Source organism: Leopardus geoffroyi, chromosome B2 (genome assembly GCF_018350155.1).
Source record: "Leopardus geoffroyi isolate Oge1 chromosome B2, O.geoffroyi_Oge1_pat1.0, whole genome shotgun sequence".
NCBI lineage: Eukaryota > Metazoa > Chordata > Mammalia > Carnivora > Felidae > Leopardus > Leopardus geoffroyi.
Window position 1 is genome coordinate 129515121 of NC_059332.1, and position 14991 is coordinate 129530111.

Below are 14991 nucleotides of genomic sequence, written 5' to 3' on the forward strand. Positions count from 1 at the left end.
TATGTATTAGGCCAAATTTATTATATCTCTGCCACCTGTATTAGTCTGCTAGGGCCACCATAACAAAATACCACAGACTGGGTGGCTTAAAGCACAGTAATTTATTTTCTTACAATCCTGAAAGCTGAGAGCCCAGTGTGTCTGCAGGTTGGGTTTGTCTCAAGGCCTCTCTCCTTGGCTGCCGATGGTGCCTTCTCCCTGTGTCCTCACGTGGCCTTTCCTCTGTGTGCTTGCATCAGTGGCATCTCTTTCTCTTCTTATAAAGACGCCAGTCGTATAGATTAGGCTCTTACTCTTATGACTTTATTTAAACTTAGTTACCTCTTCAAAGGCTCTGTCTTCAAACACAGTCACATTGAGGGCTAGGGCTTCAACATAGGAATTTGAGACACAATTCAGGAGACTTAATTCAGTCCTTACCACCACCAGTTCCTAGCTACCATAAAACAAAAATTTCCACCTCTTAATCACACATGGAAATAAATTCAATGTGAAGAGACTTCAATGGCAAAGTACACTGGAGAAGTAAAACAATTACATGGGTAATTTAAGAACAAACATAAGCAGTAAGAGGGGAAAGGGCCTGAATTGCCTAAATATTTGACTTTCCTTGACCAATTTTACATTTGCTTTCTCTATATGCCACAATTATAGAAACCTGATATTTTCTAGTCTTCGATGTACCTGCAGCATGAACTACTCTGCTGAAAATTAGATCACATTAGTTAGTGCTAGAGCCCAGCCGCATTTACAGGGCATCTGATCAAAGGTTAGACGTGGCAGTTCTACCAGTATGCCATTTGGCTTCAAAGACGTCCAGTTAAGTGGCTGTCCGTGTCCCAGTAGTTTAATCTGAAATTAAAAACATACACAGAAATGTCTTCACACGTATCTCTTTGACTCACCCACTTTATTGCAAAAGAGTGGCTGGTATTTCTTTAAAACACTGTAGACAAGAAACTCAGCTTTTGCTTTTATTTAGTGGTTCACAAGTTATTTTAACCTTTGGTCCAAATGAGTGCATACATGCGTCTTACTCCTACATTCCTGTCAAGTAAAAGTGTCCAAGAGTTGGAAGAGAAGAACTGTAAAGGCTGAATAGTGTTAGAGTAGGGAAAACACTGAAGAGAGGGCCAGGGAAAATGACTCTGGACCAATCTGCCCAATGTAAGACTTGCATAGTTCTTGCATAGAATGTCCCTTATCTAGGAAGCTACCCTTCCTCCCCAGGTTTTCCAGTAACTGATCAACAATACATAAGTCTGATCGAATACTACTGTAATTGTTTTATATCCTTACTCTTATACTAAATGGGTTTAAATATGTTTTCTACATATCTTTGGTTATTTTGAACGAGAAAACGTTGCCTATCATGTGGAACAACACAAAAACAAAACCCGTGAACTTTTAAGATTACAGTATTAGTGGGGTCAGACAAAATATAGATAAAATAAAAAGATGATGTCATACCACGCCACTAAGCTGTAATTAAACAGCAAATGTGAACTCCATCTTCCTTTCTGCCAGATCAACCACAGTGTTAGAAATGAAATGTGGAAAGATGATACAAGGAGAAGCATATGGACAATCTACATCCAAGGAAATTGTTTCTTAAAAACAAGCTATGAAATGCATCAAAATGAACTCAATACCAGATCTGTTGCCTACAACTGTTAGATTAACTTCCTCCAGATTTTTTTAATGACCTTAAAATAGTACAACTACAACATCTTACTTTTATTCTGATGTATTCTGGGATGGGATGTCTGGGAAAGAACCTGAGTTTGCTTTACTCATTTATTTATAAATTCCAGAATCATTTTGGATGCTTCCAGAACTTGAACAACATAAAATAACCGTAAAAAAAGAATATCTATTTTACATTGATACGCATGGAGATAGCTGTATTTTAAGTTTAGTTTTCTGGGAAATGAAAGAAAATTTTCAAAGGTTTGGCCAAACATTGCCACTGCCGAAGTTCATTTTAAAATTACAGGTATCCCCTACAGTCAGTGTTACGCCATTTCACTTTTATAAAAGGCCTAGAGTAGTACCTATTTTTGTAACTGAAAAAAATCTGAAGAGGACTTTCACTTTTACAAAAAAAAAAAAAGTGAAAAGTAAAAATAGCATTTAGTGTTTGTTTTGCAGAGAGCCGTTTTAGAGGCAGTGCACACCCCAACAGCAGCGAATGGTAACTCCAAGTTCCTTCCTATACTCAGCATTTCAGCATCAAGCCGCCATAGCTTTGAACTGAGTCTGTGAGCGTCTGTGCTTTGTCTCCATTCAATTTGTGCATCCGTTAGCAAGATGTGTTCTAAGGGATCAGAAGAGGTCTTCTAAGAGAGATTATTGTGGGGGTCTAGGACTGTTCAAACAAATTTCCACATAAATTAATGGTAATTGCTTCTTTGCTTTACACAATTTCAGCTTATGAAAGATTTCATAGGAATGCTCTGCTTTCGGATGTGGTGGGAGAAAACCCATACTCTCATGAGGTATAAATGGAACATACGTAAGGCTCTCCTTGAAGTTAAAAGTTTCATTCTGTTTTTCCCTAGGATATGCTAGTTAGCAATTTAAAGACACAATAAAGATAAAATCTCCTTACCTCTGTTGCCCCTGGGGTAGCGATGGGTTGGCCAAGAAACAGATGTCTTGATGTGGGCCATTTAAGATATATGGCGTAGACCAACTTTTGTTTAGGTTTGGATGTGTACCTGGTTAAAAGGAGGAAAAGAGCATAGTGGTATTCCTCATGTGTTAGGTTTGGGATTATTTTACAGAGATACTTTCATGCAGTAAATATTTACCCATGTCTTCATTAATAGAAGGAAAAAATAGCTCCATGGTAGAGTAAAAAGCACCCAAAGAGGGTTCCCAATTCCAGTGTGTCTTTGGGGGGCTGGAGAGGGGGTTCCTCACCCCCAACAAGCAATTCTCCAACACCAGCTGGGTGTCCTACAATTCAACTTAATTCTGACACTATCTACGTGGAGATGGTGTCAGATTCCACAGGTCAAGGATTCAGTCCTACAAGACTGCTGGCCTGCACCACTCAACTTCAGACACCAATCACAAGTCCAAGGTATCACCTGGTCTTCTAACCCACCAGCTACAGATGGGAGGTTCCAACAACCTTTTCCCTGGGTTCAATTAATTTTCTACAGCAGCTCACAAAACTCACACAAACAGTTTACTTACTGGCATACCAGTCTATTATAACAGGATAAAACTCAGGAACAGCCGAAGGGAAGAGACGCATAGAGCAAGGTATGGGGAAAGGGCATGGAGCTTCCATGAACTTTCCAGGCACACCCCTCTCCCAACAACGCTGAAGCTCTCCAAACCCCATGCTTTTTGGTTTTATGGAGGCTTCATTACATGGTTATGATTGATTAAATCACTAGTCATTGGTGACTGATTCAACCTTCAGCCTCTCTCCTCCTGGAGGGAGGGACTGAAAGTCTCCAGGCAACCAGCCTCACCCTTGGTGAAGTGGAAAAGTCACCTCATTAACATAACAAAAAACATCTGTATAGTTCTCATCACTCAGGAGATTCCAAGAGTTTAAGGAGCTCTGTGCCAGAAATGGAGACAAGACCAAATATATACTTGTTATCATAAATCATAATATCATAGCACCTCCCTCCCCCACTTCCCCTATACCAAAAAGAACAGAGACTTCTCTTTTTTTTTTAACGTTTATTTATTTTTGAGACAGAGAGAGACAGAGCATGAACGGGGGAGGGGCAGAGAGAGAGGGAGACACAGAATCAGAAGCAGACTCCAGGCTCTGAGCCATCAGCCCAGAGCCAGACGTGGGGCTCAAACTCACAGACCGCGAGATCGTGACCTGAGCTGAAGTCAGACGCTTAATCGACTGAGCCACCCAGGCGCCCCAGAGACTTTTCTAATACTACTCTTCATCAGATTGTTCCCATGGAGTTGGAAATAGGAGGGAATTATGAGCAAAGGTAAGATGCAGGAGTAAATGGCTTTCCACCTGCTGATTCAAATCTTCATACTCCCTCATCAAAAAGTCTGTATGTGTCAATGCTGGGCCAAGTACTGACGCTGGTGTTAGGGATACAACAGAAAACAAAACACTTAATTCTTATTCTTATGGAACTTAGACTAGAGTGACGAAGACTCTATTCAATAATCACACAAATAATGTCAAAGTGTGAGTTTTGATAAGCACAATGAAAGAACAGTAAATTGAAAGGTTATAACAAAGGAACCTCTTAGATTAGACCATCAGCGGGGTGCCTGTGTGGCTCTGTCAGTAATGCCTCCAACTCTTGACTTCAGCTCTGTAAGAAATAAGCCCACTGACCCAATCAAAGGACGGGCACAGAGACTCTGAGCACAGTGAAGCGAGGCTTTAATCAACATTCTTGCAAGAGCGGGTGTCTGATGGACAGGCACACTCGGAGCAGTTACAGCAGGCAATTTATCTCCTAGCGTGAAGTCCCTCCCCTGATTCCTCATTTGGCTGAGTACTACAGAGGTTACAGCCTTACCCGGAAGTCAGCTATGCCCACGTAAGGCAAAAACTAGTCTTTTTGTACAAACGTACATTCCTTGAGGTGACGCAGAGACTTCAGTTCTTTGGCACATGCCCATTACAAAACCCGCGAAGACTAAGCCCGCGAAATGGCGAGGGGAAGAAGAATCAGGAAGTGAAGTGAAGTTTGGGACTCCATTGGGGGGGTACATATTTCCAATAGGTTGTAAACCTATTGGTAACTCTATAGCACAGCTTTTATTTGGTATTTCTCAAAACAAATCATTTCATTTACTTCTCATAGGCTCAGGCCATGACCTCACAGTTGTTTTGTGGCTTTGAGCCTTACATTGGGCTCCGTGCTAACAGCGCAGAGCCTGCTTGGAATTCTCTCCCTCTCTCTCTCTGCGCCCTCCCTCACTCACACTCTATCTTTCTCTCTGAAAATAAATATTTTAAAAAAATGTTTTAAATTAAAAAAAGATTAGACCATGAGCAGAAGCCTAAAAAAAATGGCATTTCATCGGAGACTTAGAGGATGAATGAGAAAAAAAGAGAAAAGGTAAGAGTAAGCTCTACACAAAACAGAACTCACTCATTCTTAGTTTTTCAACGTTTATTGAAATCTTAAACTGCTAATCACTATTTTAGAGCTGGAGACGCAGCATTGAACACAGTCCCTGTCCTTATGGAGCTTATGTGGTAGTGGAAAAAATTAGAATAAGCACGTGATGATTAAGTCCTATGGGGAAAACTGAAGCCAGGTGAGGACAGAGCATGCAAGGTTGGAAAGGAGGGATGTGGTTGTTATTTTAAATCTAATAGTCCACCTTTGAGGAGGTGGCATTGAGGAGACCTGAAGAATGTGAGGAAGAGCATGTGAGTATCCAGAGGAAGAGAGAACAGCAAGCAGGAGTATGCTTGGCCTGCTGACATGGCAACAAGAAGGGCAGGAGAGAAAGTGAGGGAAAGCATGATGGCAGATAAGATCAGAGACAGCAAGGAGCCAGTTTTTATAGGACCTTATAAGCCTCTACAAGATCTGGCTCGTTCTCTGAGACCGGAAGCCATTGGAGGAATTTGAGCGTAGTAGTGACATAACCTGGCTTCATTATTTCAAAGGTTTTGGGGCAGAAAGATGAAAGGGGCAAGGATGGATGTAAACAGATCAGTCAAAGAAGCTTATAATCCAGGGGAGACACAATAGAGATTAAAAGAATGAGACATGGTCACATTCTAGATATACTTCAAAGAGAAAAATGATACTTGCTGACGGATTGGCCGTGAAATATAAAAGGAGAGTTGAAGACTCCCAAGGTTTTTGGCCTCACAACCACCTAAAAGGATGAAGCTGTCATTAATTGAGTTTGGGAAGACTGCTTGGAGCTAGTTTAGAGCAAAATTTTAAAATTAGGACCTCAGTTTTAGACATAACAGGTTTAAGGTATTTACACTTCCAAGTGGAGATGTTGACCAGGAAAGCGAATGTAAGTCTGGAGTTCAACAAAAGGTCGGCACTGTAGAGGTCATCGGTATGGCATCTAAGGCTGTGAAAATGGATGTGACTGCCTGGGGAATAAAGATAAAGAGGAGGAACAGAAGCCCAAGGACTAAGCCCCAGGCACTTCAGGGTATAATGGTTGGGAACTGGGGGTGGAATCAGCAAAAGACACTAGGAAGGAGCAGCCAACGAGCAGAGACGGCGTCAACAGAGTCACATGCTGCCATAAACTCAGAAAATGGACCACGAAGTCACTTTGGATTTGGTGAAGGACGGGTTATGGAGGGCTTGGATAACAGCGACTTTCTGAAGTGTGGGGGCGGAAGCCTGACCAGAGTGGGTGCAAGAGAAAACTGGAGCAAGATATTGAAGATAGCCAGTTTAAAAAAAAAAACTTTTAACATGTTTTACTATCAAAGAAATGAGAGAAACGGGGAGGTAGCTGGAAATCTAAGGGTCAAAAGAGTACTTTTTTAAGATGAAAGAAATAACACGTTTGAATGCTGGCAGGAAGGCTCTAATAAAGAGGGAAAGTTGAAGATAAGGAGCAAAGGAGAGAACTGCTAGAAAAATATCCTCGAGTGGATAATTTGGGATGGGACCCAGGACACAAGGGTTGACCTTAAAGCCAAAAGAAAAATAATCTGGTATTGTGTGTGTATGTGTGTCTGTGTATTTCTAGTCACATTTTAGCTACCCATGGGCAGACATGGAATGAGCAGAGCTAAATTTAACCAGAGTTGAGTTTTTAATCAAAGTCAAGTGAGTATGACAGAGAAAGAGTGTATGTCATGGAGTGACAAGCCACAGAATCTGACCTGGATACGGAAAAGGGCTGAGGAACAGAAAAAAAGTGAGGGGGTCACAGATTGGTATCATCAGTGGATTACAGATCCTTTCAGAAGCCTAAGTGCTATGTGGAGTGAGCTGAAATTTAAAAGGCGGTTGGGAGTGGCTCAGTCGGTTGAGCGTTGGACTTCGGCTCAGGTCATGATCTCACAGTCTGTGAGTTCGAGCCCCGTGCCGGGCTCTGTGCTGACAGCTCAGAGCGTGGAGCCTGCTTCGGATTCTATGTCTCCCTCTCTCTCTGCCCCTCCCCCACTCATGCTCTGTCTCAAAAATAAATAAAATTAAAAAAATTTTGTTTGAAAAAGGTGTTTGGGAGACAGCATAATGCTTCAAACTGAGATCATGGAATAAGTACAATTATTGGTAATACAGGATCTAAGGCATGACCCAGAAAGGAGGTAGCAAAGGTAGAACACACAAGATGCTCAGAAGAGAGAGTACAAGAACTAAGGGGGCGGCAAATTTTTAAAAATGTGAATATAGGTGTTCAAATCACTAAGAGTGATGTTAAGAGTAGTTCTGGGGACAGTGATCGCGAGCTAGGGCTGAAATCCTGAAGGATTCTAAGGACCTGGGAGTCTACAGATGACTGGGGCAAGGACAGCAGCGTGCCTGGTAGGCTGAAGAACTCCTGCTGTGAGGGGGGAGCAGGGCCACACGGGGTTTGGGGTTGGTGCGGTCAGCAGGAGCCAGACAAGGGGGCTTCACAGACCTTATTAAATATTTTGGCTGTTATTTTTATTTATTGGGATAAAATTTCATGGAATAATAGTTGATGATTGTGAAATCCATGACCAGACCCCCCTGTCAAATATATGCCCAGATGCAAATCCCAAAACCAGATTTAAACTAGTCTCTGTAAAATGAAGGACTGGTACTGGGTTCCAACTATGGCTTCTCCCACACATTCTAAAATTCTACAATGAGTTGCTTCTGTCTAGATTGCTTTACTTTATTTTCTTCGATGAGTTGACAATTAGTTTTAAGTCATAAGTAAAGTCAAAGAAGATTTAGTCTATTTTTTGGTTTATACTTGATCAGGTTGTATTCACCTGGTGACAACAACGGGTGAATTTTTAGAGCTTCCCTATACTATTCTTACTTATATGCGTTAAGACCCAACATCAAGAACCATCATATTTGCAGAATGTGATTCAGATACTCATTGGCATGTGGTACCTTCCAAAGTGCAGACATAAGCAAAGCTTTTAAAGAAGATTCTAGTTAAGAGAAAAATAAGTTGAAATAATAAGTTAAAATAATTAAATAAGTTATTTAAGTTATAAGTTAAAATAATAAGTTAAAATAATAAGTTAAAATAATTAAAAATTTTTTTTCAGTTTGTTTATTTGAGAGAGACAGAGGCAGCATGAGTGCGGGAGGGACAGAGAGAGGACAGAGAGAAAAATCCCAAGCAGGCTCCCCGTGGACAGCGCAGAGCCTGATGCGGGCTCGCACTCATGAAACCGCGAGATCATGACCTGTGCCAAAACCAAGAGTCAGACGCTGAACTGACTGAGCCGCCCAAGTGCCTCTAAAATAATTAATTATAAAGAAACTTCAGGTTTAGGGGCACCTAGGTGGCTCAGTCGGTTAGTCATCTGACTTCGGCCCAGGTCATGATCTCACACTTCGTGAGTTGGAGGCCCACATCGGGTAGTGGCCTATCAACACAGTGCCTGCTTCTGTCTCCCTCTCTCTTTGCCCCTCCCCTGCTCGTGCTCTCTCTCTCTCAAAAATAAGTAAACATTTTTTAAAAAACTTAAAAAAAAACTTCAGGTTTAGATTTATTAGAATAATATGAACAAATTATCAGTTTTTTATCAATTAAAATAATGCTGTTATTTGGGCTGATTTAAAATTTTTTTTTTTTTTTTTTGGCACCTCTTCCTTGCTAATTTCATATGATGGAACATCTGCAGAAATAAGAATTAAATGACTAAATCAAAGTCTTCCTTTCGGATTAACCACTCAGCATCTTTCATTTTTCTGAATGGCTTATGATTTTTATAAGAGCTGACTATTTTTCACTAAAATTTGCCCACTCTTAGGAAGTTTCTAGATAGGATTTAAGCTTGACTGGATAAACAATAAGTGTTCAAACACATGCTGATTTCTTCTAGAGTAAATAGCTTGGAAAGTGCTTTGTATAACAGGCATGCATCCAATTTCCTTTTTATCCTACTTTTCTCTTTGTATCTCAGAAATTTTAAATGTTTTCCTCCATCAAATAGTACTTGGTAACAAGAATAACTTACCACACGTCTGGGGTGACGTCACTCTGGGACCTCCAAGGGTAGGTTTCATAAATAGCTTCTCCATTGACTTTTAGCCAGGTCCCCATTTGCCTCAGTCGCTCCTCAAAAATTACAGGAATTGTGCCATCATATGTGGGCCCAATATTCATCAAAAGATTTCCTCCACATGAAACTGTCTCTACAAGTTCCTAAAAAATTAAGAATAAAGTTCTTAGGGAGATGAAACGATTCCATTGCCAATGTGTTAATAATATGTTGTATTTGTGTGCTTACACACTCATATGTAACCACTGTCCAGAAGAACAAACACAGCAAATAGAATTATGTCCTGTGTTTACAGGCCCCTGAGCTCTACAAATTATACAAAGTAATTCTCACACATCCACACAATTGAGAATATTACCTTAATAGTCACCTAACATTTTACTGTACCTTCACTAGTTCTTCGATTGTAAGATAGTCACTGAGTCTGGCGTCTCTCCTGTAACCCCAGGAAAACTTGTCTATTGTCATGCAATTTTCCCATTTATGAGGCAGAAGATGTCCTGGGTGGTAACGATCACTGCAGGTATAATAGCCGCCATGCTTACAGATGGTACCGAGTCCCCAACGGTCATTGGTGACGACTGTGTCCCGAACGGGGCTGAAATATAATTTTTTTTAATAAAAAATAAAACATTTTACATAAAAGGAAATGTCCCTGGAAAGAAGTCTAACTGAAATCCACTCCTGAAAAATCATCATAGCATACTAGCATAATGCAAAGCCCATAGTTTTGAAGTCAGACCTGGGTTGGTTGCAATCCTGGCTCGGTCACTTTCTAAGCTCCCCGCCCCAGAGTCAGTGACCTAACTCCTCTGAATAATCTCCTCATCTGTTATTAGATCAGAAATAATTTATGTAGGGGTGCTGGGGTGGCTCAGTCAGTTAAGTGTCCGACTTTGGCTCAGATCATGGTCTGGCAGTTTGTGGGTTTGAGGCCCACATCAGCTCAGAGTCTGGAGCCTGCTTCAGATCCTGTGTCTCCCTCTCTCTCTACCCCTCCCCCAATCACGCTCTCTGTCTCTCAAAAATGAATAAACGTTAAAAAAAAATTTTAGAGAGAATTTATGAAAACACCTAGTCCTAGCCCAGTACCCAGCACATACAGCACTTAAAAGAGTATCACACTGTTATTTGAAGCTCCTTCTCCCATGTATTATGAATGATAGCCAGAATTGAGTTTACACTCAAAAAAAATAAAAAAGGGGGGGACTTCTGGGTGGCTCAGTTGGTTGAGCATCCGACTTTGGCTCAAGTCACCATCTCACAGCTCGTGGGAACGAGCCCTGCGTCGGGCTCTGTGCTGACAGCTCAGAGCCTGGAGCCTGCTTCAGATACTATCTCCCTCTCTCTGTTCCTCCCCAGCTCGTACTCTCTCTCTCTCAAAAATAAACACTAAAAAAAAATTTTTTTAAACATTCTTCTCACCTATAACTGAATATAGCCTTTCTATTACAATTGTGCCTGATGTTGAAAATCTCTGGGAAGTTAACTTGCCATCACTGTGGCATGAAATAATCCCCACAATGATATTATCATGATTTACAAATTGAAGCGGATGGTTCCCAGTCTTTCCCCTTGGACATACCTGGGCAGACTGCTGCCTTAAGTATCAAGAGCTCTCCAGAGTATCTGTATGCACACCCCTTGTGTGTCCAGGGAACACAAGTACAACACTCCCTGATTTCATACCACAACACCGAGTATTTTCTAGTTACAAATATAAATTTGGTCACAAGGTTCAAGCCTAACAGGAGCTCAGCCAGAACCCCCTGTTCTAATGGGGCAGTCTGGAACATGCTAGAAAGCAACAGGTGGTGCTGATACGGGAAAAGAGGAGGCAGATAAGGGTGACAGTGACTGAGCAGCAAAGATATCAAAGAAGATGAAAAGAAGCAATTAGAGGAATTGACAAGCACATAATCACAAACAGTGATGAATTGTTGTCTCAGAAGGGGGAAGGGGGGACCCACAAATTAACATCTTCAAAGTTCTTGATTCTGTGATTTTATCTTTTTTTTTCAGTGATTTCAAATTTTTAGTGGTTTTTAGTGATTTCAAAATCAGATTTGAGTTGTATTTGGCTCCTGATTTGTAAGTCTTGATTACTGACTGATTACTTGGAGTAAAAACTGATATATCTAGGGGCACCTGGAGAGCTCAGTCAGTTAAGTATCTGACTTCAGCTCAGGTCATGATCTCATGGTTTGTGAGTTTGAGCCCCACATGGGGCTCTCTGCTGTCAGCACAGAGCCCACTTCAGATCCTCTGTCCCCCTCTCTCTGCCTCTCTCTTTCTCTCAAAAATAAACATTAAAAAGACCTGATATATCTAATAAGCATTATTTACCATGATTTCCCCCTGCCTCACACCACAGATAAGCCCAAAAGGGAATATTTCACAAAGCAAGGGAACGCATGTATGAGGGACATTTTGGGTCACCATGGCGATCTAATAGCACATACACCTTTGGTTATACAGCCAGGCTAAGAAGACCGTGCTGTTCCAGTAGTCATCAGGGGCGTCTCCATCACCATCCGACCACAGGACCTCCGGCTGATACTTGTTCACTAGCTCGTAGAGTTCTGGCAGCGTCTTGGAAACTGGAAACTGTTGCTGATGGAATGACCTGGACTTATCCTCAAGGAAGAGTGGATGAAACCATTCAAAGAGGGAATAGTACAGTCCAAAGCGAAGGTCAGTCCTGTTCCTAATAGCTGCCTCAAGCTCCTTGACAAGGTCCCTCTTGGGCCCCACATCCACTGCATTCCAGTTCCATGAATGCTTTGAGCCCCACAAGGTAAAGCCTGCACAATTATAGTAAGAGTCTTTGTAAGAATGTGAATCTGCTTTAGGACATTTCCACCTATACAAATACCAAAATAGTGCATGTGACATACAAAAACTTCTACAACTGCTTTGTGGAACTTTTTTTCATGGCACATATTCTGCTTTTATATGAGAAACAAATGAGAATCTAAACCAGGTGGAACCAAGGTTGTTTTTTTTTTTAATTTTTTTTTTTTTCAACGTTTATTTATTTTTGGGACAGAGAGAGACAGAGCATGAACGGGGGAGGGGCAGAGAGAGAGGGAGACACAGAATCAGAAACAGGCTCCAGGCTCTGAGCCATCAGCCCAGAGCCCGACGCGGGGCTCAAACTCACGGACCGCGAGATCGTGACCTGGCTGAAGTCGGACGCCTAACCGACTACGCCACCCAGGCGCCCCCCAAGGTTTTTTTAAGTAACATTCTGGGTACCCCTTCAGGTCTGCATAATCTCATCTAGCTCCTATATTTTTCCTCATAGAATATAAGCTTCTTGGGGTGGCTCAGTCGGGTAAGAGTCCTCTCTTGATTTCAGCTCGGGTCATGATCTCACAATTCATAAGATTGAGCCCCACATCAGGATTCACATCTGGATTCCCTCTCTCCCTCTCTCTCTCACTCTCTCACTCTCTCTACCTCTCCCCAACTCATGCTTGCTCTCTCTCTCTCTCTGTCTCAAAATAAATTAATTAATTTAAAAAAAGCTTCTAAAACTGTTCACTCTTGTCAAAGGTGTTTGTGGTAAGCTTCAAAGCAGCAATATTTAAAGTCCTATTCAAAATGTTTCAAATCAACAGGCTCTAACACCAGACAGTACTGAAACCACATGGATCTTCATCACCACCTAAACTCACATAAAGATCTTTCTGCCTAAGCAACCTCAGTGGGACTTTTTCCAAAAAGCAATGAAAACATCTGAAAATGGGAGTCCTAGAAAGTTTACAAATGTCAGCTTCAGTATCTGTCCTCACAGTATGATTAAAAGTATTTTGTTTTGCCCTGTGTAACAGACAGACAGGGCTTTGCTGCCACGTTAGAACAGGTATATTTTGAAACTTCCCATACAAGGTGCTATGTCTCCGCCAATGTGACTGGCTTCAAATGTGTGACAGGAATGTCTTGTTCAATGAGAAAGGATGCGTTAGATCAAGCAGAAGGGCTTATAGCTTTTCCTCAATACATTGCTGAAGATTACTTGATGGCCAAAGCCATAGCTGACCGAGGTTGGAAGTTTGCAAAGTCCACTCAGGTTGCAATGCAAAACTCTGGCTCTTACTCAATTTCCCAGTTTCAATCCAGAATGATCAGATGGACCAAACTGCAAACTAACGTGCTTCCTGCTACAGTAATTCGTGAGCCAATTTCGGAGTGTTTTGTTGCCAGTTTAATTATTGGATGGGCAGCCCACCATGTATTCAGATGGGATATTATGGTGTTTTTCAAGTGTCATTGCCTGGAATGGTTTATATCTGACTACATTCAACTCAGGGGTGTCCAGGGTGGCACACAGTGTTTTTCAAAACTCGATTATGCAGTAGCCTGGTTCATCTGTGAATCCATGACAATATACATTTTTTTTTTTTTGTCGGCATTATGGGACCCTACTATAAGCTGGAGAACTGATTGCTACAGATTGCACCATAGAGGCACAGCAGAGGAGTTTCTAGATGTATAACTATAGCTTTGTGACTGTACATAAAGGAAAAAAGAGAAGTATTATAAATTATGTTTATATAAATGCTTTGAAAGATCTAAAAACGACGCTATTTTTGTTTTATTTTTAAAACAAAGTGTTTTAAAACAAAATGCACACTATGTAATTCTTTGTGCCATACGGCTTAGAGGGTTCCTAGACATCAGGAAATCAACAACATGTTCACAAGCAAATACACTTTCTAAATACCCACCTCCATAGGAGAAACATCTATAGGAGAAAATCATTAAGCCACTTGAATGTGGCCAAAGGGAAAAGTATTCTAAGATAACTACAGATTTTTGGTTTTGGTTCTTCCCTCTTATTTCCCTCCCCACCCCTGTGGAAAATACTGAGGCATAATTTCTCATGCCAAGGCAAAAATGGTCATAGCAAAGGCAATCATCAAATGAATTAACATGTGGTTGAGACAGTAACAATTTGTTGACGCTTCCTTGATCTTTTGGATACTGGAATGGTAATGGGTGGAAACTATCCTATTAATGTAAGACACTGTGACGGATAATTTTGTGTCAACTTAACTGGACCACAGGGTCATGACCTGAGACAAAATCAAGAGTTGTACACTTAGCAGACTGAGCCACACAGGTACCCTGAGATTAACATCTAAATAGGTAGACTGATTTAAAAAATTAATTAAAAAAAAAAAAATAGGGGCGCCTGCATGGCTCAGTCATTTGAGTGTCCAACTTCAGCTCAGGTCATGATCTCATGGTTCATGGGTTCAAGCCCTGCGTCCAGCTCTGTGCTGACAGCTCAGAGCCTGGAGCCTGCTTTGGATTCTGTGTCTCCCTCTCTCTGCCCCTGCCCTGCTTGCATTCTCTCTCTCTCTCTCTCAAAATAAAATAAAACATTAATAAAAAATGTAAATAGATAGACTGAGTAAAGCAGATTGCTCTCCCCAGTGTGGATGGGCCTCAGCCAATCCCTTAAAGACCTAAACAGAATAAGAGGCTAGGTAAGAATTCCCTCTCAGCCTGTCTGAGCTCACACCTTCTCCTGCCTTTGGACTCAGACTACAACTATACCACCGGCTCTCCTGGGTCCAGACTTCTCAGCCTCCGTAACTAGAGCCAGTTTCTTCTAACAAATCTCTTTTTATATATCAGACTTCCCATTGGTTCTGTTTCTCTGAAGAACCTTGACTCATACACCGTGTTTCCTTTCAGATGTTCTTCCACCATCTCTGTCATTTATGGGCACCATTACAGTTCCATAATCCTTTTCCCTCCAGGTGACCTGTGTCGCTTTCGTCACCAACAAACTGCCCACCATTTGGCTATCTAAG

The 14991-nt window shown here is 41.4% G+C and overlaps 2 protein-coding genes across 3 annotated transcripts in view; one reads left to right on the top strand and one right to left on the bottom strand.

The window, feature by feature from the left end:
- Positions 1–14991, bottom strand: part of FUCA2 (alpha-L-fucosidase 2) — a 19905-nt gene continuing 4914 nt past the window's right edge. The window contains exons 3-7 of one of the 2 annotated variants that reach the window (XM_045499875.1): positions 11628–11967; positions 9551–9761; positions 9119–9306; positions 2612–2720; positions 1–852 (exon numbers count right to left, since the gene is read on the bottom strand). In XM_045499875.1, coding sequence (XP_045355831.1) covers positions 712–852; positions 2612–2720; positions 9119–9306; positions 9551–9761; positions 11628–11967 — 989 coding nt within the window. In that variant the 3' untranslated portion in view covers positions 1–711. Of the gene's footprint in view, positions 853–891; positions 1048–2611; positions 2721–9118; positions 9307–9550; positions 9762–11627; positions 11968–14991 lie in introns of those variants that run through there. The other variant, XM_045499876.1, reaches the window with a different exon arrangement.
- On the top strand, positions 12895–14402 carry LOC123609369 (ceramide glucosyltransferase-like). Its single transcript, XM_045500388.1, has 2 exons — positions 12895–12936; positions 12975–14402. The coding sequence occupies exons 1-2, from the start codon at positions 12895–12897 to the stop codon at positions 13662–13664; spliced, it is 732 nt and encodes a 243-aa protein (XP_045356344.1). The 3' UTR covers positions 13665–14402.